Source organism: Mirounga angustirostris, unplaced genomic scaffold, assembly GCF_029215605.1.
Source record: "Mirounga angustirostris isolate CCGP_5_RB_7025 unplaced genomic scaffold, mMirAng1.0.hap1 SCAF_9, whole genome shotgun sequence".
Lineage (NCBI taxonomy): Eukaryota > Metazoa > Chordata > Mammalia > Carnivora > Phocidae > Mirounga > Mirounga angustirostris.
This window is the reverse complement of record NW_026991717.1, coordinates 80,824,731-80,849,653: the sequence shown is the minus strand read 5'-3', so window position 1 is coordinate 80,849,653 and position 24,923 is coordinate 80,824,731. Positions and strand designations below refer to the sequence as shown.

At 36.3% G+C, this 24,923-nt stretch overlaps 1 protein-coding gene across 7 annotated transcripts in view; it reads right to left on the bottom strand.

The window, feature by feature from the left end:
* Nucleotides 1-24,923, bottom strand: part of ARHGAP5 (Rho GTPase activating protein 5) — an 80,748-nt gene that overhangs the window by 33,917 nt on the left and 21,908 nt on the right. For 4 of the 7 annotated variants that reach the window (XM_064570933.1, XM_064570934.1, XM_045900683.3 and 1 more), the window contains exon 3: nucleotides 2,065-2,212. The exons of 2 other annotated variants lie outside the window; for them this stretch is intronic. In XM_064570933.1, the coding sequence (XP_064427003.1) occupies nucleotides 2,065-2,212 (148 nt within the window). The remainder of the gene's footprint in view (nucleotides 1-2,064; nucleotides 2,213-24,923) is intronic. One more of the 7 variants, XM_045900682.3, reaches the window with a different exon arrangement.

The following is a 24,923-nucleotide window of genomic DNA, read 5'->3' as shown; positions in this document are numbered from 1 at the left end:
GACTTTTAAATATAAGTATCTGATATATATTTACATTATAAGTAAAACCTTCAAAAGATGGTTGTGCTACAAGTGCATATTGAGAATTCAATACTGAACTCAAGCAACTGAGAATTTTCTGCTAAAACGCATCAGCATTAATCAGTAAATCAAATACACTACCACTACCACCACACAAGAACTGGGCTTTATCTTGTATATGTTCTTATGGTCTTATGGTACCTCAGTACACTTCTAACAAAGCACTTAAATATATAAATTACCTGTCAGTTAACTGAATTAATTCAAATTATGCTAAGAATTGGGGTAGAATTTCATTTTATCTTACACTTGGAATTCATTCATTTTCCTCATACCAAATCACTCAACTCGAAAATATTCAAGAAAAATAAATGTACAAAACACATTACTTTATTATTTTCTAATTACTAAAGAAAAATACTTCCTAATTCCTCAGTCATATCCATAAAGCCAAATTATTTACTAAAGCAAATGAGAGTTCTTTAAGCTCAAAGCAGAAAGCTAATATTTTAAGGACCTTTGCACTTCTACTATGCTAAAGACGGATAGAAATATAGACAAGAAATTTGGCTAAAATACACTTTGCTGAAGGAAAAAAACAAATGATTAAGAGTATATCCAGGGGCGCCTGGGTGGCTCAGTCGTTAAGGGTCTGCCTTCAGCTCAGGTCATGATCCCAGGGTCCTGGCATCGAGCCCCACATCAGGCTCCCTGCTCGGCGGGAAGCCTGCTTCTCCCTCACCCACTCCCCCTGCTTGCGTTCCCTCTCTCACTGTGGCTCTCTCTGGCAAATAAATAAAATCTTTAAAAAAAGAGTATATCCAAATGTAGGCTCTATAAATTAACACTTATTAACGGAACAGGGAAGATATAGGCTATTTCAACTATAATACTAGTGGATAATAGTTATTGTCCCATATTCTACTCCTTTATTAAAACTTAAAAGTCAGCACTTCTCACCAAAAAGACAACCCAACAGGTATAGAACTGTACATCCAAGTAAAAATGAGCTTGACATTTTAGACAGGACAGATATCCTAGTTTTGTCTTTTAAACAATGCTTATTTACCAAAGAAGATCATTAAGAACAAATAAAGTTAAGATGGAATTAGTTCATGTTTTCAAACTATTACATTTTGTAGTCCATTTAATTACTGAGGTTTCATGATTAACTCATGTTTTTAAATGCACATAAACATGATAATATTCTACCTTTATTCCTCAATTTTTACTAGTCCAGCCCTCAGATAATAGTTACATTGGACAAAGTAAACATGACACAGGCTGGTTTTCAAAATAATGAGGCTATCTGCACACTCTTTAAAAATACAACTCAAGGGGCGCCTGGGTGGCTCAGTTGGTTAAGCGACTGCCTTCGGCTCAGGTCATGATCCTGGAGTCCCGGGATCGAGTCCCACATCGGGCTCCCTGCTCAGCAGGGAGTCTGCTTCTCCCTCTGCCCTCTTCCCTCTCGTGCTCTCTGTCTCTCATTCTCTCTCTCAAATAAATAAAATCTTTAAAAAAAAAAAAAAAAAAAAATACAACTCAAACCATATAAAACACATCAAGATAGTGCTGCTGAATAAACAGTAACATCTCAAATAAGAAGCCTTTCATACATTTATAAATATTGTTATGGAATTTAAAAATTCATGTGTAAAATGGGTAATAAAAATAGTACTAGACTTAAAAAAAATTGAAAACTTTCAAATTATCTATTTAAAATCATAACTATGATTAAATAGTAGCATAATTTAATAATCAAGTTATTCTAAATTCCGGAATAAGGGAAGTAACATTTTAGCATTCAACATATCCATTTATCAAAAAGAAGTCCAACAAAAGCATTAATGGCTAACAACAAAGCTTATCAAGTATCTGATAGTTATGTCTAGAGTTAATACTCAAGACAATCAATCCTAAGGAGAACTATACACCTCTTTCAAAACTTAGCTTTTATGAATCATGAGCATTTGACAAACTGTTGGTATAGCAAAAGTGAACTTTTAAATTAAATCTCTTGCAATAATACTTCTATCCTACCTGTATCTTCAATAAATTCCACACATTTTTCAACAAATAGTGGTATGGGCTTCTCAGCTGTAACCAGATCCTGGAGGGGCATCCCAAAGTAATTACTTTCCCAATTTCTACGTGTTGGTGGATTGAAGTTCTTAGTTTTCTTTTTCTGCTATAAGAAAACATATTCAAGTTAAAACTATTAAAATTAATTTTCTTCAGAATAACATTAGTACTCAGCAATGTAAATACACATATTTTGCATCAAAAGAAGTATTTAAAAGCCACATCCAACCTAAACGACCACCAATATGGGAATCCCATTAAATTCTGCTAGAAACAACAACTTGAGCAATGGAAAGAAACAAACTGTGAACAGAGAAAAAAACTGACTAAAATGTTCCTTTTGGAAAATAATAGGAAACTAGATAGGTAGGGAAATTAGAAAAGATCATTTTTCAATGCCAACTCAAAGGAAAAGCTGGGAGTAAGCAATGCTCAATTCAGTTTATGTGTAGTCTACTAATTCTATTTGGTCTTTGGGGCAGGTCCAAGTGAGGTTTTTGTGCATAGCTATATTTATAAGAACATAATATAGCTTTAATTATTGATTATACTATGAAACATGATAATATTCTACCTTTATTCCTCAAATTTTACTAGTCCAGCCCTCAGATAATAGTTTACATTGGACAAAGTAAACATGACACAGGCTGGTTTTCAAAATAATGAGGCTATCTGCACACTCTTTAAAAATACAACTCAAACCATATAAAACACATCAAGATAGTGCTGCTGAATAAACAGTAACATCTCAAACAAGAAGCCTTTCATACATTTATAAATATTGTTATGGAATTTAAAAATTCATGTGTAAAATGGGTAATAAAAATAGTACTAGACTTAAAAAAATTGAAAACTTTCAAATTATCTATTTAAAATCATAACTATGATTAAATAGTAGCATAATTTGTCCCTTATTTTCCCAGTTTCTTCCTATCTACTGACTCTATTCCTTAAATGTTATGATAGGTTTCTTATGTAACAGATAAAACAGTTTCACAATAGTAAAAACAAAATGAAATACTAATTTTCAGAGTTTAACTTCAATCTAGCACTGGGAGAAAATGGGTTCTTAACCAGGGAGTGAACATCTCAAAAACCTAAGGAGGTACTGTCTAGAATTCAACTGCTGAGGAGATTGAGTCAATTTTTCTGGAGTAGGATATTTTAAGCATTTCCAAAGATAATTCTATTATACATTCCTAGTTGAGAATCTCTACAATATAGGAAGATGAGTAAATTTTCAGAAATTCAAAGATGTTAGAGCATTTTTATTGTTCCCTTTTCAGTTTATCTACAAATTTATTTTCTCTGATAAATCACAAAGCTATTCAAATTTGTCATAAGTACCATTATTAATTTGTAAATAGGATAAAAGCATACCATTTCTTTTCAGAAAAGGGGGGGAATAAGAGAGGGAGGGCAGGAGAGCTTTCTATGCCTAAAGTAATACCCATCTTAATTTCCCATTCTTTCTGGAGGAGTCTCTCCTTTGGATAGATCCCCCATAGATCCCCCAATGTATTCTTCCAAGTCTCCAGCTATCTTGAATAATTAACCAAGTCCTTTCTTCATTTCAATTTCAGGCTGCTCCACCCAGCAAACTTCCAGAGCTCATAAAATCCAATTTCTTAATGCTCTCAATGATATGGATTATATACAACCCTGATATGTACAGATCACATATAATATAACTAGGTCTCTGGAATGTTGCCAACAAAGCACTAGAATGTTTGATCTGGCTCAAGACCTAAACCCACCAAGTCAAGTAGTGTGGATCCTTACTCCTTAAATAATCCTTCCACAACCACCACCACCACCACCGCCACCACCACCACCACCACCACCAAACCGGAATATGCAAGGAAGTGGAAATGAAGACACTTAGGTAGGATAGTGGCTGAGTCCTCTTTCTCAGGAACATTAAGGTGCTTTCTAGCCTGCAAACTACCAGCTGCAAAATTTGATTAGAAAACTGAAAACTGAGGCAAAGATGGATGTTATTTCATTAAAGAGATAATACAGCAATGAAAAAGATTACACTTAGATAGACTAATGAAAAAAGCAATGCCTGGCCTATGACAGAAGCAACAGGAATGAAATGATAAAAAGATCTTAATAGATCTTTGCCACCTAAAGAACATAGTTACAAGAAAAGTAAGCTAGCTGGTCCTAAATGTTCCAGTCAACTTTTTTTTTAAATTTTATTTTATTATGTTAATCACCATACATCATTAGTTTTTGATGTAGTGTTCCATGATTCATTGTTTGCGCATAACACCCAGTGCTCCATTCAATACGTGCCCTCTTTAATATCCATCACCAGGCAACCCCCTCCCCCCAGAACCCTGTTTGTTTCTCAGAGTCCATAGTCTCTCATGGTTCGTCTCCCCCTCCGATTCCCACCCCTTCATTTTTCCCTTCCTACTATCTTCTTTTAACTCTTAAGAAATCCTTTTTTTTAATACTGCCTTTTAGGAATCAATCTAAACTCTCAGATGACTCTGAAAACATTCCACCCTTATCCTTGGGATCATAGGAAAGAGGAAAAAAAGAAGTGTAAACTTTAGTTAGCACTGAAAATACTTGACTAAAATTGGGAGGGTGAAGACAAGGAAATAAAATAAGGTAGATTCTCTGGCTTATGCTCAGGGAACATCTCCCAAGGTCTATAAAATTACAAGGGCAAATTATTTAATTCTGTGGTTATACCAAGATTCAGGGCTAGTAATCTAAGGTAATGAAAGGCTAAGTGCCTTGTAGTATGGAATTTCTGGCAAACTCTAAAGGGATAATTTACTAACAAAGAACTGCTCTGACAGCTCAAGTCATATATATTAGGAGGGGAAAAAAAAAAGTTTTGTGATTTTATAAATTTTTATTAATTTTTCTACTAACTGGCACTGATATGAAAGAATATTCTTTTTTTTTTTTTAAAGATTTTATGTATTTGACAGAGAGAGACAGCGAGAGAGGGAACACAATCAAGGGGAGTGGAGAGGGAGAAGCAGGCTTCCTGAGGACAGGGAGCCCGATGTGGGGCTCTATCCCAGGACCCCAGGATCATGACTTGAGCCAAAGGCAGACGCTTAACTGAGCCACCCACGAGCCCCTATAAAAGAATATTCTACGCAGAGTAAGTTTGGGATTAGAGATTCCTATATTAGCTTTTATGATGAATAAAAATGTATACAATCTCTTTTTCTAATAGTGATAGTTCTTAATCATCAGAATTCAGGGAGTTCTTTTAAAATATGTGGATTTTGAAAAACTCTACATAATTCTGATATACATCCCTTAGTTAGGAGTTGCTGATCTATAGCTATACATATTTATACCAATTCAAAATGAATTTTTTAGGTTAAACTAAGATTAGATGATTACAACTGCTATAAAATGCCATCAAGGTTCTCTGAAACGCAAGAAAGGATGAGGAGTATGGTTACTTGGTAATTACTTCCATAACTTTTGAAGAAGCATTGTCAGAAATGGCAGCCCCCAATTAAAAAATTATGCCAGCAGGAAAACATCTGATTTATGATAACCCAACTTTTGATTCATACTTCAGTAACACTATCTTTATTTCTGCTTAAATGCAAATGCCCAGTCTTATTTTTCTGGCTACTCAGGCAAATCTCATGTCATGTCAGCTGCAAATGAATATCCACAGTAAAATAAGCATCCTGTTCACAAATAATGTATACAGTGTTATCAATTAAGTGTTCAGCAGACATTAAAAGCTACCATTAGTATAAGAAAACAGGATCAGGAAACGGTATGTAAATAGCTTTCTAAAAACTGCCCTCCCAATCCAGTAGTATCAGCAATACAAGGGAGGGCATCTAAGCAACATCCTCAAATAAAATACTGTAATCAATAACACTGAAAAAACATACCTCAACTGCTTCTTTCGTATTGAACAAACTGAAGAAAAAGAGTAGTTAAGGAGGCTTTCAAAGAGCCAATCCAGGAAACAAGAAAATTTGGTATTCTCTCAAAGAAATGAGACAACAGGAAGCAAAATGTAAAGAAACTGGAGGAAAAAAATTCATTAAAGAAATCAAAATCTCTTCAGTAAGATTCCATATAACTGTAAAGATCAGAATAAAGTGAAAAAGAGCATCAAAGTTCCCCTTTACTGTATGTATCATTCCCTATGACACGTTCCAAAAAATACTCTTTTGCTTCCATTTTAAAAAGAAGTCTCAATCCTCCTCTCCTTAGCTATTTGCCCCATAATGCTACTCCCTTCTGCAAACTCTGCGAAAGTCATATATATATTAGATATTTCCAATTCCCTCTTTTATGTACTTAAATTAGTCTATCACCCTCATCACTCCACTAAATCTGTTCTTATTAAGGTCACCAATGATTGTTTTGCAATAGTTCCCAACTTTCATCTTACTTGACCTTTCAGCACTCTTTCTTCACTAGACTTTGAGAACACCACCTCTATTACCTCACTCACTCTCCCCTTACTAGTCTCCTCTGCTGGTCCCTCTTAGCCATCCTTGTAATGCTGTGAAAACCCCAGGCCTCAGTCCCTGACCATCTTTTTTTCTCAACACCTACCCACACTCTTCATCTTGTCATCCATCTGCTGATAACCCAACACTTACAGCTCAGCTCTTTTCCTGAACTCTAGACTCATTTGAAACATTCTACTGGACATCTTCACTTGAATGTCTAAGAAATGTATCTTTAACATGTGCAAAACTAAACTACTGATGATTTCCTTAAAATGTTCCCCAACTGCAGCCTTACCCATCTCGCATGCTGACAATTCCATCCTTTCATTTCAGTAGCTCAGGCTAAAAATCTTGGAGTTATCCTTGATCCCTCTTTTTCTGTCATACCCTACTTCCAATTATCAAACAAATGTATGAGATATAGAATCTAGCTATTTAAAGCTATCATTTCATACATCTACATTATTACATCAACTGCTCAATCCATTCCCCCCCTTGTTCTACCACTATCCCCTCAAACCATTCTCAATAAAGCAGCCAGAATGACAGAGGCTCCCTACATAGCAGCCTACAAAGCCATATATAATCAGCATGCCTAGAACTCTGCCTCTTTGTATTCCGACTTCATTTCCCTCTACTTTCTTCATCATTTACTCCTTTCCTCCAGCCACATGGCTTACTTGCTGTTTTAACAGTCAGGCATGCTCCTGACTTAGGGCTTTATTATATTGGCTGTTCGCTTTACCATTTCAATGAGACCTATAGTGACTACCCTATTAACAACTGTAATCTTAATCCCTGTCTTCTAGCTCCTGTCCAGTATTCCCAATACCTTTTACTGCTGTTTCTACCTACAAGACTACATTCTTTACTTATGTATTATTATTTTTGTTATTATTACTTGGTGTCTCCTACTACAATTTAAGCTCCATACAAGGGCAGGGATTTTTATCTGCTTTGTTCATCAACATACGCCAAAGATCTGGAATACTGCCTATAAAAAAGAGCAAAGAACCAAAGTATTTGAGGTCTCTTGAAATGACGAATGCCAATATGTAGATTAAATGATCTCATCATGTACTAAAAAAGATAACAAACAGGAATGAACCATCAAGTTACAGACCTATCATATTCAACTCAGTAAGCTTCAAAGAATCTTAGAATCATCCAAGCAGAAGAAATCAAGAACAAACAGTAGAGGGAAAGTATCAGGCTAGCTTTAAAGTTCTCAGGAAAACTGGGAAGTCAGAAGACTCATCTATAGGGATATTCATAGGAAAGAATTGTCAAGAATTCTTTACTTAGCTAGTATGTCAATTTGGATGTGCATAACAAGCAACTATAGATTTTTTTAAAGTTCTCAAATATGTAATACTAAATGCACAAACTCCTTCTGGAAAAAAAAAAAACACATGATGAAACATCATTGATAATAAAGAGCTTATATGTGGAGAATTTGTGCTATGGAAGAAAGAATGAACATTTTTTTATAGTTACACATAGAATTAATTCTAAATTACCACGGTATGGCTATATAATAAAATAGCATCTATAATTTCGTGGCTCAAGCTACAAAATGTAAAACTAATTTGATAATAGGCCAAAACCAAAGGCCTCAATATACCCTAAAAGAGAAGGGGAAAAAAATAAGAGATCATGTAATTATGCTAATGCATGACCGAGTATCATGACAAGACTACTGGGAGAGGTAAGAATGATAAACTGAAACAGAGGTTCAAAATATATTTAATGATAAATATAAGCAGCACACAAACTGTTTCTTCATTTTTCTTTCTTACATTTTTTTCCCCCGACTGAAGTGGAATAAAACAAGACTAAAGCAAACTGAAACTTACAAAAATAAATATAAACGGAGTAAGATCAACTAAAGAAGATTCTCAGACTTGGTACAAAACTAAACCCAACTAGGGGGGCCTGGGTGGTTCAACTGGTTGAGCATCTGCCTTTGGCTCAGGTCATGATCTCAGGGTCCTGGGACCCAGCCCCAAGTTGGGATCCCTGCTGACATGCTTCTCCTGCTCCACCTGCTTGTGCTCTTGCTTGCTCTCTCCTTCTCCCTCTCAAATAAATAAATAAAATCTTTAAAAACAAACAAAAAACCTAGTGGACACCTGGGTGGCTCCGTTGGTTAAGTGTCTGCCTTTGGCTCAAGGCATAACCCCAGGGTCCTGGGATTGAGTCCCACATCGGGCTCCCTGCTCAGTGGGGAGTCTGTTTCTCTGCCTGCTGCTCTCTCTGCTTGCGCTCTGTATCTCTATCTCTGACAAATAAATCTTAAAAAACAAAAACAAAAAAACCCTAAACCCAACTAAACACATGCCATTTAAGCAAAGGGACTCCTAAGAGTTGAAAATAAAAGGATAGGAAAAGTAATGACTTTTATTATTTTTTTAAGAGCAATGTTAAATTGGAGTTACCTTCAAGGCAAAATGCTTTGAACTATAGAGTTACCCCTATTCGCTATCCCTTTTCTCCTATAACATTAATTTTTCCCTCCCCTGGGCCATTCTTCTGAACATATCAATACTCTCTAATACTTGTCATCTTTAAAAACAAACATGAAAACCCTCCTCTGATCCCACGTTGACCTCTAGCTATTACCCCAATTCTTGCTTTTTAAGTTTTTAATGACAGTTAATCAACATAGAATGTTATACATTAGTTTCAGGTGTCTTGCTCCCTTTCACAGCAAAACTTCTTGGACGTGCCATCTATATCTACTATCTACTTTTCACATCCCATTTACTCTTCAACCTACTTCCATCTGGGCTTTCTCTTCCATTCTATTTAACTGCTTGTCAAGATCAGATACTTCTACACTATCAAATTAAAAAGAAACATTTCTCTTCACCCTTCTTGAGCTCTCAGAAACATTGTTTCCTGACTACTAACTTTCCTTAACCACTTGCTCTCTTGGCTCCCATTTCATTACTCTTTGCTCAAAGGATTCCTTTTTCAGTTTCACCTGCCAACAACCCTTCCTGGTTTACCCAAACTCAATCCTGAGCCCTCCATTCTTCTCTCACTGTACTCTACACCCTTAGGTGAATTTATCTAATCCCTAGTTTTAAATCCTTTAAATCCTGATACCTCTTTTTCTAAGTACCAGATTCATACACCTAACTTTATACTTTCACTGGGACCTTGACACAGGATAAAAAGCACAAAATAGATGTCTTGATTTTCTCTGGTCTGAAACCTTTCACCCTTAGTTTTCAATATCTCAGTAAATCTACCCAGTTGCACAGACCATAAATCTAGGAGTTGATCGTGATTTTCCCTCTTCCCTTACTCTCCACAGCAATTGCATAAGAAGTCCTGTTGGTATGATTTCCAAAATATTATGTAGAAACTGCCCACTTTTCCCCTTTTTGGCACCTGTACTGGCAAAATACCTAGCACATGATAAACACATGTTCCGTAAACACTAACAGAAACACACAAAATTACAAACAGGAACCAGAGAAAGGCTTTACCATATAAGATTTGTTAATAAATACACAAAGTACTGTTTGTTGGTTTATTTACCAGTCTATGGAAAGTTTCATTATACCAAATTCTTCGTATCTATGGGAGTCACTATGTAGGTATGCCTAAACTTAAGCATCCAAACCTAATAAAATTAGGATTCATACAAAATAATGATTACACATCATAAAATTACAAGAAAAATTAAACAGCCAACTCTATGTGAATTCATTTGGATATAAGGTGATGTACCTTCTTTTATTAATTTAAATTCAATTAATTAACATATAATGTATCATTAGTTTCAGAGGTAGAAGTCAGTGATTCATCAGTCTTATATAATACCCAGTGCTCATTACATCACATGCCCTCCCTAATGTCCATCATCCAGTATCCCACTGCCCCCTTCCCCTCCAGCAACCCTGTTTTGTTTCCTATAGTTAAGAGTCTCTTACAGTTGGTCTCCCTCCCTGATTTCATCTTATTTTATTTTTCCCTCTCTTCCCCTATGATCCTCTGTTTGTTTCTTAAATTACACACAGGAGTGAGATCACCTAATTGTCTTTCTCTGATTGACTAATTTCGCTTAGCATAGTAACCCTCTAGTTCCATCCACACCGTTGCAAATGGCAAGACTTGACTTTTTTTAAATGACTGAGTAATATTCCATTGTGTTTGTGGGTGTGTGTATATACAAACCACATCTTCTTTATCCATATATCTATCAATTGACATCTGGGCTCTTTCCATAGTTTGGCTATTGTGGACATTGCTGCTATAAACACTGAGGTGCAAGTGCCCCTTCAGGTCACTACTTTTGTATCTTTGAGGTAAATACCCAGTAGTGCAATTGCTGGATCACAGGGTAGCGCTATTTTCAACTTTTTGAGGAACCTCCATACTGTTTTCCAGAGTGGCTGCACCAGCTTGCTTCCACACCAACAATGTAGGAGGGCTCCCCTTTTTCTGCATCCTCACCAACATCTGTCGTTTCCTGACTTCTTAATTTTAGCCATTCTGACTGGTGTAAGGTGGTATCTCATTGTGGTTTTGATTTGTATTTCCCTGATGCCGAGTAATGTTGAGCCCTTTTTCATGGGTCTGTTGGCCATCTGGATGTCTTCTTTGGAGAAATGCCTGTTCATGTCTTCTCCCCATTTCTTGATTGGATTCTTTGTTCCTTGGGTGTTGAGTTTGATAAGCTCTTTATAGATTTTGGATACTAGTCCTTTATCTGATATGTCATTTGCAAATATCTTCTCCCATTCTTTCGGTTGTCTTGGTTTCGTCGACTGTTTCCTTTGCTGTGCAAAAGCCTTTTATCTTGATGAAGTCCCAATAGTTCATTTTTGCCTGTTTCCCTTGCCTCTGGAGATGTGTCTAGCAAGAAGTTGTTGCAGCAAGGTCAGAGGTTGCTGCCTGTGTTCTCCTCTAGGACTTTGATGGATTCCTGTCTCACATTTAGGTCTTTCATCCATTTTGAGTCTATTTTTGTGTACGGTGTAAGGAAATGGTCCAGTTCCATTCTTCTGCATGTGGCTGTCCAATTTTCCCAACACCATTTGCTGAAGAGACTGTCTTTTTTCCACTGGGTATTTTCTCCGCTTTGTTGAAGATTCGTTGACCAGAGTTGAGGGTCCATTTCTGGGCTCTCTCTTCTGTGCCACTGATCTATGTGTCTGTTTTTGTGCCAGTACAATACTATCTTGATGATTACAAGCTTTGTAACAGAGCTTGAAGTGCGTAACTGTGATGCCACCAGCTCTGGTTTTCTTTTTCAACATTCCTTTGGCTATTCGGGGTCTTTTCTGGTTCCATACAAATCTTAGTATTATTTGTTCTGGCTCTGTGAAAAAAGTTGATGGTATTTTGATAGGGATTGCACTGAATATATAGATTGCTCTAGGTAGCATAGACATTATAACAATATTTTTTCTTCCAATCCATGAGCATGGAATGGTTTTCCGTTTCTTTGTGTCTTCCTCAATTTCTTTCATGAGTGTTCTATAGTTTTCTGAGTACAGATCCTTTGCCTCTTTGGTTAAGTTTATTTCTAGGTATCTTATGGTTTTGGGTACATGGGATCAACCCCTCATATTCTCTTTCTTCTGTCTCATTGTTAGTGTATAGAAATGCAACTGATTTCTGTGCATTGGTTTCTGTGCATCCTGCCACTTTGCTGAATTCCTGTATGAGTTCTAGCAATTTTGGGGTGGAGTCTTTTGGGTTTTCCATAGAGTATCATGTCATCTGCAAAGAGTAGAGTTTAACCTCATCTTTGCCGATTCTGATGCCTTTTATTTATTTCTTTTTGTTGTCTGATTGCTGAGGCTAGGACTTCCAGTACTATGTTGAAGAAGAGTGGTCAGAGTGGACATCCCTGCCGTGTTCCTGACCTTAGGGGAAAAGCTCTGTTTTTCCCCACTGACTATGATATTCGCTCTGGGCTTTTGTATATGACTTTTATGATATTAAGGTATGTTCCCTCTATCCTTACACTGTGAAGAGTTCTAATCAGGAAAGGATGTTGTACTTTGTCAAATGCTTTTTCTGCATCTATTGAGAGAATCGTGTTGTTCTTGTCCTTTATTAATGTAGGGTATCATATTGATAGATTTGTGGATGTTGAACCACTCTTGCAGGCCAGGAATAAATCCCACTTGGTCATGAATAATCCTTTTCATGTACTGTTGGATCCTATTGGCTAGTATCTTGGTGAGAATTTTTGCACCCATGTTCATCAGGGATATTGATCTGTAATTCTTTTTGGTAGGGTCTTTGTCTGGTTTTGGGATCAAGGTAATGCTGGCCTCATAGAGTTTATAAGTTTTCCTTCCATTCTGATTTTTTGAAAAAGCTTCAGAAGAATAAGTATTAATTCTTTAAATGTTTGGTAGCCTTCCCCTGGGAAACCATCTGGCCCTGGACTCGTTTGTTGGGACATTTTTGATACCTGCTTCATTTTCCTTGCTGGTCATGGGTCTGTTCAGGTTTTCTATTTCTGTTTCAGTTTTGGTAGTTTATACATTTCTAGGAATGCATCCATTTCTTCCAGATTGCCTAATTTGTTGGCATATAGTTGCTCATAATATGTTATTATTGTTTGTATTTCTTCCATGTATTTCACTGATTTCTGCTCTAATCTTATCTCTATTCTCCTGCTGGGTTTAGGTTTTATTTGCTGTTCTTTCTCCAGCTCCTTTAGGTGTAAGGTTAGGTTGTGTATTTGAGACCTTTCTTGTTTCTTGAGAAAGGCTTCTATTGCTATATACTTTCCTTTTAGGACCACCTTTGCTGTATCCCAAAGATTTTGAACAGTTGTGTTTTCATTTTCATTTGTGTCCATGAATTTTTAAAATTCTTTAATTTCCTGGTTGACCCATTCATTCTTTAGTAGGATGCTCTTTAGCCTCCATGTATTTGAGTTCTTTCCGACTTTCCTCTTGTGAGTTCTAGTTTCAAAGCACTGTGGCCCGAAAATATGGAGGGAATGATCCCAATCTTTTGGTACCAGTTGAGACCTGATTTGTGACCCACGATGTGATCCATTCTGGAGAATGTTCCATGGGCACTAGAGAAGAATGTGTATCCTGTTGCTTTGGGATGGAATATTCTGAATATATCTGTGAAGTCCACCTGGTCTAGTGTGTCATTCAAAGCCCTTCTTTCCTTGTTGATCTTCTGCTTAGATGATGTGTCCATTGCAGTGAGGGGAGTGTTAAGGTCCCCTACTATTATTGTATTATTATCGATGTGTTTAATTTTGTTATTAATTGGCTTATGTAATTGGTTGCTAGGGGCATAAATATTTACACCTGTTAGATCTTCTTGTTGGAAAGACCCTTTAATTAGGATATAGTGTCCTTCTTCATCTCTTATTAGTGTTTTTGGTTTAAAATCTATTTTGTCTGATATAAGGATTGCCACCTCAGCTTTCTTTTGACATCCACTGGCATGATAAATGGTTTTCCACCCCCTCACTTTCAATGTGGAGGTGTCTTTGGGTCTAAAATGAGTCTCTTGGAGACAGCATTTCTTGCTTTTTTGTCCAATCTGATACCCTGTGTCTCTGATTGGGGCATTTAGCCCATTTACATTCAGAGTAATTATTGAAAGATATGAATTTAGTGCCATTTTATTATCTGTAAAGTGACTGTTTCTGTATATTGTCTCTGTTTCTTTCTGGTCTATGTTACTTTCGGGCTCTCTCTTTGCTTAAAGGATCCCTTTTAATATTTCTTACAGGGCTGGTTTAGTGATCACTAACTCTTTTAGTTTGTTTGTCCTGGAAGCTTTTGAACTCTCCTCCTATTTTGAATGACATCCTAGCTGGATATAGTATTCTTGGCTGCATATTCTCCTCATTTAGCACTCTGAATATATTATGCCAGTCCCTTCTGGCCTGCCCAGTCTCTGTGGATAGGTCTTCTGCCAGTCTAATGTTTCTACCCTTGTAGGTTATGGATCTCTTGTCCCGAGCTGCTCTCAGGATTTTCCCTTTGTCTCTGGGATTTGCAAGATTCACTTTAATATAATGTCTATGTCAGGGTGCTGATCTGCTTTTATTGATTTTGGGGGGGGTGGGTTCTCTCTGCCTCCTGGACTTAAATGCCTGTTTCCTTCCCTAGACTAGGTAAGTTCTCTGCTATAATTTGCTCCAAGTACCTTCTGACCACCCTCTCTCTTTCCTCTTTTTCTGGGATCCCAATTATTCTAATCATGTTTCACTTTATGGTATCACTTATCTCTTGAATTCTCCTCCTGTGATCTAGTAGTTATCTTTTTCTCAGATTCTTTATTCTCCATCATTTTGTCTTCTGTATCACTAATTCTCTCTTCTGTCTCATTTATCCTAGCAGTTAGAGCCTCCATTTTTTATTGCATCTCATTAATTGCCTTTTTGATTTTGACTTGATTAGATTTCAGTTCTTTTATTTCTCCAGAAAGGGATTCTCCAATGTCTTCTCTGCTTTTTTTCAAGCCCAGCTAGTATCTTTATAATTGTTACTCTGAACTCTAGTTCTGACATCTTACTTACATCCATACTGATTAGGTCCCTGGCAGTCAGTACTGCGTCTTGTTCTCTTTGAGTGAGTTTTTCCGTCTTGTCATTCTTACAGAAAGTGGTCATTTTTCTTGTAGAGTTGCAGCTATTCTTTTCTTAGGTCTCTGGTTGTGTTCAGAATGATTTGATAGCTATCTAGCTGAATTCCTGGTACCAGACGAAACTAAGGTCTCCTACTCCTCTGCCATCTTGGACTATCTGCTAGTGTTTGGTGATGCACTTCTGATAGTGTGTAGAACTGAGCACTACGTGCATAGCATCATTCTAGATATTGTGCATGATCAAAAATCAGTGGAAGCAATGTTAATGCTCTCAAATATACTATGGAGGAAAAAAACTAGTATGTGATTAAATGCCAAAATAATTGGATGCGAGGCTTAAAACCAGACTTCAAAAGTTAGAACTTAAAAAGGAAGAGAGGAGGTCAGGGATATTTCAGAATTTAGAAAGAATCTGGTCTGTATCTAAACATTTGGGTCCCTACCATATGAAAACATAAGCACTCAGAAATCACTAGAAACTGCATTTATTGCTTACTGTATATTAGGTACTTGATAATATTACATGTATAATCTTAACTGTCACAACAGCTCTGAGACTGCTACTATTCTGCATCTATTTTACATCTATTTCCATATACCTGTAATGTACAGGAATTAACAATGTGGGTAGAGATGTATGTAAGGGCCACATTGCCAATGGGTTTAGGCAGGTCCCTAAGAAATTTGAACTTTATACAGGGGCTACAAAATATATTTTACAGGAAGAGAGATTAGGCCCTTTATTTTAGTATTATCCCTCAGAAAGCAACATAAAAGAATAGTCTGAAGCAAGGGTAAACAGGAGACACAGAAACTTAAGTTACTGCACCACCTACGCTAGTGAAGCTATGGAGAAACGATCCACCACACATTCCTAGTGGGAATCTAAAATGATATACACACTCTGGAAAACAGTTTGGCAGTTTCTCATAACACTAAATATGCAAATACCAAATGACCCAGTAATTGCACTGTTGGGCATTTATTCCAGAGAAATGAAACCTTGTATTTATATAAAAATATGTACTTTATGGTTCAGAGCTACTTCATTCATAATAGCCCCAAACTAGAAACAACAGATGCCCTTCAACAGGTTAAATAACTGTGGTATACCCACACCATGAAATATTATTCAGCAAAAAAGGGAGACAAACTAATGACTTATGGCAACAACCTGACTGAATCTCAAGGAAATTGTGCTGGAAAAAAAAAAGTCAATCTCAAAGTTGCATATGGTATGATCCCATTTATATAACATTCTAGAACTGGCAAAATTATAAAATGACAAAATGGAAAACAAATTAGTGGGTGCCAGGGGTTATGAATGATAGTAATAAAGGGGAGGGTGTGGTTATAAAAAGACAACGGAAGAGATCTGTTGGGTCATAGAACAATACACAAACCTACCCATGTGATTAATTGCATAGAACCACACACACACACACAAATGACAAGTAAACCTGGGGAAATCTAAGTTAATCTGTGAATCGTGTTAATGTCAATACCCTGGTTGTGACATTGTACTAGTTTTGCAAGATGTTACATTTGTGGGAAACTGGGCAAAGGGCGTATGAGATCTTTTGGCATTATTTTACAACAGCACGTCAATCTACAATTATCTCATATTAAAATTACTATTTAAAAAAAAATCATCACAATAATCCAAGGAAGAAGTTATGACAACTTCAACTAAGACTGTGACAATGAAATGTATCAACGTATTTTACAGCAGAATAAAGATCAGCCAAGTAAGATAAACAGCAATAGCATGTGGCTTTGGCCCACAGTAGCTCCTTCCTGAAAATACATTCTCATCCAATCATGATAAGGAGAGGGAAGTAAATTCTATGACCTATGAGGAAAATCCTGTCTTTCATAATGAGCAGGTACAAATATGTCTTATATGATTGACTTCTAGAATCTCACAGGAATTTCCCTAAAGACCACATTCTGTTACACAGGGTTTCTCAACTTCAGTATTATTGACATTTTGGACTGTATAATCCTTTGTTGTGGGAGATCACCTATGAATTGCTAAGATGTTTAGCAGAAACCCTGGCTTCTACCCAAGAGCTACCACTAGCTACTTCCTACCCCAGTTGTGACAGCCAAAAATGTTTCCAGACATTGCCAGATGTTCCCTGGAGGGCCAAACTGACCCTGGTTGAGAACGATTGTGCTAGGCTAATAAAAACAAGGACAAAGAACTCAAGTTTGGGAGATAGCTACAGATAGATTTCTGGAAAGTCTGATAATTTTAACTTTAAAAAAGGTCAATACATAACTCAAGATTGAGAAACATTACTGTAGGGAACGCAAAGATGAATGATAATTTTAACTGCCCTCAAAAACCTAATAGTGTAGTAAGAAAAAACTTATTAAACTACAAAGCGATAAAACTACTACAAAGCAATTACTTTAGATGAGAGGAGTAAGTATTACATCAGAGCACACACTTATATCCGTATAAGAAAGAAGCCTTTAATGGGAGCCAGGACTCCATAAAAAGTCTATAAAAACTATAGGTACTGACTGAGAGTCCAACTTTGGAAATCAGGGATGTTATGAAGGCTTTCACACCCTTTAAGCTAACACTAGGTGAAAAGAGGAAAGAGACAGTAACTGAGGGTAAATAAATGTGGTCTGGGTTCTTGTAAATACTAACAGACAAACTGGTTCTAGCACTGATTCATCTCTAAGATGCCAAATCCCTATAAAGCGTTCCAACATAAATTATCTACTTGACAGGTATTTTATTAATGTCATTAACAACTTCACCAACCAAAAAATAAACATGTAATCATCTAGAGAGGGTTCTAGCAAAACATCTAGCTATTCAAATGAATAATGGGTGGATTTCCTCCCAGTCTCCCCAGATATATATTTTTAAGTATATTCAACATGAAAATGGCTTTTCTATTACACCCAGCACTTCATTCTTAAAACCACTGATTTTCTCTTTGCTTCACAACTAATCTGTTAAGTACTTTCTGTTACTCTAATGATGGCCAATCAGAGGATCAAGAGAGAAAGAAAAAAATTTTCAGCGTCTCTTCCTCCTTCCTCATTATCAACAGAGATTCTTAAGCCAGAGGCCGCAGCTTTAGAAAGTATATGAAACCCTTAAAACTCCAGTAAAACTTTGTGCATGTACATTTTTCCAGGGAAAAAAACCCAAACCTTTCTTCAAATTTTCAAAGGCTAAGTCCACTTCCCCTGAAGCTCAAAACAATTACTTTGTACAAAGTATTCAAGATGTATTTTCCATTTGGACAAAGTTAGATACAATCACAAGATCACTTTTGTCACACACTTATATTTTGTTCTAAATATTGGAAATAACAAAAATTACTACTTTTAAAAAGCAGTCCTTTTGGGGCTTCTCTTTTCACAGTCATAAATTAAGCCCTATTTACTTGAGGACTCTTTTACAACATCAGCTGAGATGACAAGAAAACATTACGGAGTTAGAAATCATAAAACTATACCTATTGTAGAAAAACTCTTCTAGGACTAAGTGGGACAATTTGTAGTATGCCAAATTTTGGAGTACATAAAACTGACCACCCTAATAAAATTACCTGTAAGTCTTGGAAATAGTAACAATTGTCCATTGATATAAAATTATAATAAGAATATTCTAAGTTACAGGATAGTGATTCCTTGATATATTAATATATTCTAACATTTATAATTAATGTGCTGCAGAAGAGTGATTTCAATATTTGTGGTATGTCAGTTTTTGCGAGACATTCAAAATACGCTGCTATGAAAGCTAAGAAAGTTTGAATAGAAAGCCATACCAAAGAAATTTACATTCGCTTTTAAGTTAGTGAAAACAAGCACACCATTTAAATTAAGCCCCATTAGAACACAGGAGTAAAATAAATATACTTTAAAAACTGACCATCTAGTTACATTTCAATCTGAATTTGAAAAGTACTATATCATGGTCAAATGGACAGTACGGAACAAGTTCAAAGAAACAGAAAAATATAAACAGAAATACTCACCTTATATATCCATACCCATATAACACCATAAATTGATGTACCCAACATCAGAAATGCCACCAACTTTATGAGAAATTTTAGAAACGCCATAACTAATCAATTGCATAGACCAATTTAGCCAATTAGTAAGAAAGCAAGTGAAACGGTTACTAAAGAACACCTCACCAAATGCTTTCCAACTGAGATTAAAGATATGAAAGAACCAGAAGTTTTGCTAAATCTTGTTGAAAATATAAAATGTTTAATTTTCAACAAAATCATTTTACTAGATTGAATTACTTGAGAGCAGAGCCCACAACCAATTCATTTCTGTATTCTTAGCTTCAAACAGTGCTCAGGCACAGCAGACATTCAGTAGGATGCTCACTGAGTAAAATCATAGTTTCCTTAAGTTAAAATAAATGGTAATTACTAAAAACAAACAAACAAACAAAACCACCCACATAAACGGTTCTTTTGTCACCACAACAAAAGCTACATACTCATACTGACTTCAACTGACAAGAGTCAACATAACATACCAGGCCATAAAAATTAATTATAAATCTTGCTTGTAACAGATATAATGGTTTTCATCCCTTAGAAAGTACCCCAATTTGGGGGAAAGGCAACTTCACCCAGAGCTCTAGGGATAAAGGCTCAGGCCCTACATTCAGTATCATAAATTTTACTCTGGCCAGAGTTTACTGGTTAGGAATGGATATAGGACCCAACTCAAGGTAAACAGGCTGGGAAAGATGCTGACTGAGGAGCGTGGGAAAGCAACCTTCTCATTCTTCTGAACATACTGCTTTTACAAGAGTGACCCACACTCTTTCTTCCCCAAGGAAATTCTGCAAGACAATGATGGATCTAACGGATACTCTGTCAACTGACAAGAAATCTAACCAAGGTACTCTCCCAGAATAGGTAAAAAACAGAAAATCTGAAACTTTCAAGCAGTTCAAGACTGTTAAATGACCTTGCTCACTAAACAAAGTCTACCTTTACCTCCATCTGTATCTGATCTGCAAGTATTGTTCTTTCTACAGTAAGCTTTTTAACATCCAACTTTTATTTAGCCTTAATTATAAAGATTTTCTCTCAGATGTGAACACTGACAGTCCATCAAATAACTGTCAAGAGGTTAAATGATATACACTAAAAATGAAAAGCAAACTTACCCTGTAACTTATGCATTCTGATACAGACAAACAACAGTTCAATACAGACATAGATCTCATTACTTTTGTATCTGGAATGAACAGTCAGAAAATTTTGGTCACCACTGTTTAAGAATATTTTTAAAAGGTATTTTACTTAACAAAGACTGAGATTCTAGAAGTCAGAAGTCAAATAATTCTAAACCTAAGATTTATTACATTCTAAATGATCTACCATACTAATTAATATTAGGGTATCAATCCACTATTTACTAATATCAAATTAACATTTTGTGACTCAATATATACATATAGACATCTATCTCTGCACAGTTTGTTTTGAAGGTAACATACCTATTTTGGTATTCTTCCCCAAACCCTGTTATAGTGGCTACAGCAGTAGAATCTTCTAAGACATTATCTGAGAGTCAGGTTTAGTAAGAAGGAAGCAGTAAAACAGAGAAAAGAATATGGACTGGAAGCAACATTTGAAAATAAAATAGGAATTGGTAGTCACTAATATAAATAAGAGAAGGAAAAGATTCAGGACCTAGAAGATAGAAAAACAATTTTAAAAGAAGCTAAAAATGAAAAATCATAATACCAACTTACTCTAATGCACCATAAAATTCACCAAGTATCTTACTATTTCCTGTCTGAATCAAGCTAAGAGCACTGAAATAGATACTGAAGAGAAACTAAACTAGATTAAACACACTTATACCTCATTTCATCGAATGTGTGTTAAAAACCGGCAATTTTATCAATACAACTCAAATTTCTCATTCAGTTCTTCCTCTTAAAGCACTTTCAAACACCTGCAGGTTATGAAATCAATTCAGCAGGTCACAACCAGCAGCCCCTCATTTCACTGTAATGGACTAGAACATCAAAATAACATACACAGTAGCAGCAAGTATTATTTTTTGAGATTTCATTTATGTAGAAATATTTATGTGTATGGTTTAAACAAAACAATTCCTATGGGTTGCAATCAAGAAATGTCATACCAGGTTTGGATTTCATAACTAACACTAAACTCATTTTGAAATATAAAGGACAATCAAGTGTAAAGCCTTCTTTGAATGACAAGCCCAGTTTAAGAGAAACAGATCTCTGAGCCTTCGTTAGATGCCACTAGGGTCCCAAAGTTAAGATTTTCCAGGTGTTAAGAAATCTGAGTAAAGATTCCTGGACTATAGCTCCCATCCTGGAATCAAAGAATGAAGGTAAACAGAATGACCCTTCCTCTCAGCAAAGAAAATGCATAAAGTCAGGTTCAGAATTCTTAAGAGTATTTAATTTAAAAATAAGTCCAGAAACGAATCCAGCATAATGGGACAAAGGACTGTTGTGAAATACAGCCAGAGTATACAGGGATATTTCAGGCCTGATACATACTACAGTAGCATTTATTAAGTACTGCTACATGCCAAGCATTTGAAACACATAGTTCTGATTTCTACCACAATTTCAAATACTATAATCACTCATTTACAAGTGAAGAGATCAGCTCAGAATGAGTTAAGTGTTACTATTATTCTTTACCTACTGTTCTTAAAGATCATCTCTACTACTACTTGGCCATTCAACACTGGCAGTCCCTCAAGGCTCGCAGGCACTCCTCTGTACTCTCACCCTAAGTCAATTTCATCTATTGCCACCTCTACTTCATTGTCTCCTGAATATGTATCTCCAACTCAGACCTCTCCTGTGAGGAATGGTATATCTAACTGCCAAATTGACATCTCCACTTGAACTCTAAAGCCCAAGTTTTAATTCCCACTCCCCAAATCCAAACCTGGTAAATTTCTAATGTTCTACATCATATACAGCATCATCACTGTTGAAGCTGCATAAGCTAAAACCAAGAAGGTATCTTTCATATCTCATTCACCATCCTCACTCTTCCCCCACACAATACATCATCAAATCTTAGGGATTTTAAGTAATCTCAAATCCATCTCACTTTCTCCACTGCCACCATTCTCCCTCCCCACTACAACTACTCAAAGCCTTCATCATGGTTTATTTAGACTACTCTAGTATGCCAATTAGTCTTCCATCACTCAACCAATTCTCCACACTAAAACCAAGTGATTTCAAATCCATCCACTGTCTAATTGCAAATTAAAGCTAAATAACAAAAACGTCTAACAGAGCTAAAAAGGTCCAAGTCTAGGCCCAACTCTTCCTTGAACTACTCTCTCCCATAGAACAAGTGTCAACAAACTATGGCCTAGGGACCCAGTCCAGCCTGCTGCCTGTTTTTGAAAACAGCCATACTCATCTGTTTACATATTGTCAATGGCTTTTTTGGTACTGCAACAGCAGATATGAGCAGTTGTAACAGAAGCTGTATTACCTGCAAAGCCTAAAATACTTATTATCTGGCTCTTTACAGAAGGTATGCCAGTACCTTCATTAGATTAATGACCACCCACAGTGTCCTCTTTAAAGAACATATCACATTCCCTTTTACAACATGAACACTATTCATTCAGCACTAAATATTCTTCCATCCACCCAACTATTCCCCTAGTTAAGTACTATTTCTTTTTTTTGAAAGATTTTATTTATTTATTTGAGAGAGAGAGACTGAGAGAGAGAGAGCATGAGAGGGGGGAGGGTTGGGAGGGTCAGAGGGAGAAGCAGACTCCCTGCCGAGCAAGGAGCCCGATGCGGGACTCGATCCAGGGACTCCAGGATCATGACCTGAGCCGAAGGCAGTCGCTTAACCAACTGAGCCACCCAGGCGCCCCCCCTAGTTAAGTACTATTAACCCATCAGATCTGACTTAAAATGGTACTTCTCAGGGAGGCCATTCCTTACTCTCTAGACCAGCATATCCCAATTCAGATTAGCCACACTCCAAGAGCCCCATATGGGTACCATGTTGGAATAACAGCTCCAAACCAGAAGACTGTATGTTTTGAGGTGCTCTATTCAATTCCATTGGTCAATGTGCCTATTTCTGTGGCAATACCAGTCTTACATGCCAAAGGTTTACATTATCTGATAAAATAAGCAAATATAACCATCACCACCACTCCACCTCTGCCCTTCTTCAGTGTCCTATTCTAGGCTCTTTACTTTTCCATATACGGGTTAGAATCCGTTGTGAAATTACCTGAAATTACACTTTGAATGAAACACTGAATCCAGAGATCAGTCTGAAGAGCAGTGACTTCTTCATCATACACTATATTCATGGATAGGAAGGCACTAGAGTTCCCCATTTATTCAGATCTTTTTCACTGTCTTTCAATACTTTTATTACCTTTCTACATAGTGGTCTGCACATGTTAAAATACCCCAGGCACTGGATAATCTACCATGCTTTTTTAAGTGATACCTTCTCTATTTTTACTAGTTCTTTATTGCTGATATATAGAGATGCAATTGACTTTTGGTTACTGTCATATATCAAGCTATTTTGCTAACTTTTCTATCTACTAATAATTTATTTGTAGATCCTTTTCGGCTTTTACATAAACTATCACATCAGCCAATAATGACAATTTTGTTTCCTCCATTCCAATATTTATGCTTTTACTTTTTTCCTATCTTACTGCTTTGAGTAGGATCTCCACATAATACTGAATAAAGTGGTGACAGTGTGTACATTATCTCATTCCAGGTTGAAAAAAGAATCCATTTTCCCATTTAGGATATTTGTTGCAGATTTCACTTGTTTATCTGTAGATACCTTTCTTCAAGTTAAGGTTCTCATCTGTTCACAACATAGTTTTCTATGCATTTGTTAAATTATAAAGTGCCTTTCATATATTGTTGTTGCATGTTTTTTGCTATTACATGGCCAAAATCTCTTACCTAAAACCCTTGAGGAAAACAGGTTTTAGAATTTGGAAATTTTTAGACATTAGTCATAACATACAGTACAAAAAATGTCAATTATGTAACCCCATTAAATTGCGGGTCAGTACTCTTGTTATTTAAATACACTAATATTTTTGCAATGAACTGTACAGATATTTACTCTATATAAGATAAATAATGATTAAAAATAGCCTCAAATCAGATTCTGCCATCAAGAACAGGTCAAATCAGATTATGCTGCAAAGTTAAAACAAAAACAACTTGGTTTTCGTAAGTTGTTGGATTTCAAAATTGCAGTCAATGGTCTGTGGATCTGTATTTTATTTAGAATTCTTCCATATACACTCCTAAGTAAAACAGGACTATAATTTTCCTTTCCTATACCATCCTTGTCTGGTTCTGAAATTAAGACTAGAGAACTTCAGAGAATGAATTAAATTTTTTTTTTAAGATTTTATTTATTCATTTGAGACACAGAGATACAGAGAGAGAGAGAGAGAGAGAGAAAGAAAGAGCAGGGAGAGAGGCAAAGGGAGGGAGAAGCAGGCTCCTCGCTGAGCCAGGAGCCCGATGTGGGACTCGATCCCAAGGCCCTGGGATCATGACCTGAGCCGAAGGCAGACGCTTAACCATCTGAGTCACCCAGGAGCCCCCAGAGAATGAATTAAAGAATGTATTCTCCTGCCTTCTGTTTGCTGAAACAGTTTGTAGAACTGAAATGACCGGTTCCTTGAAAAGTCTTCTGGAAAATGATTTTTGTG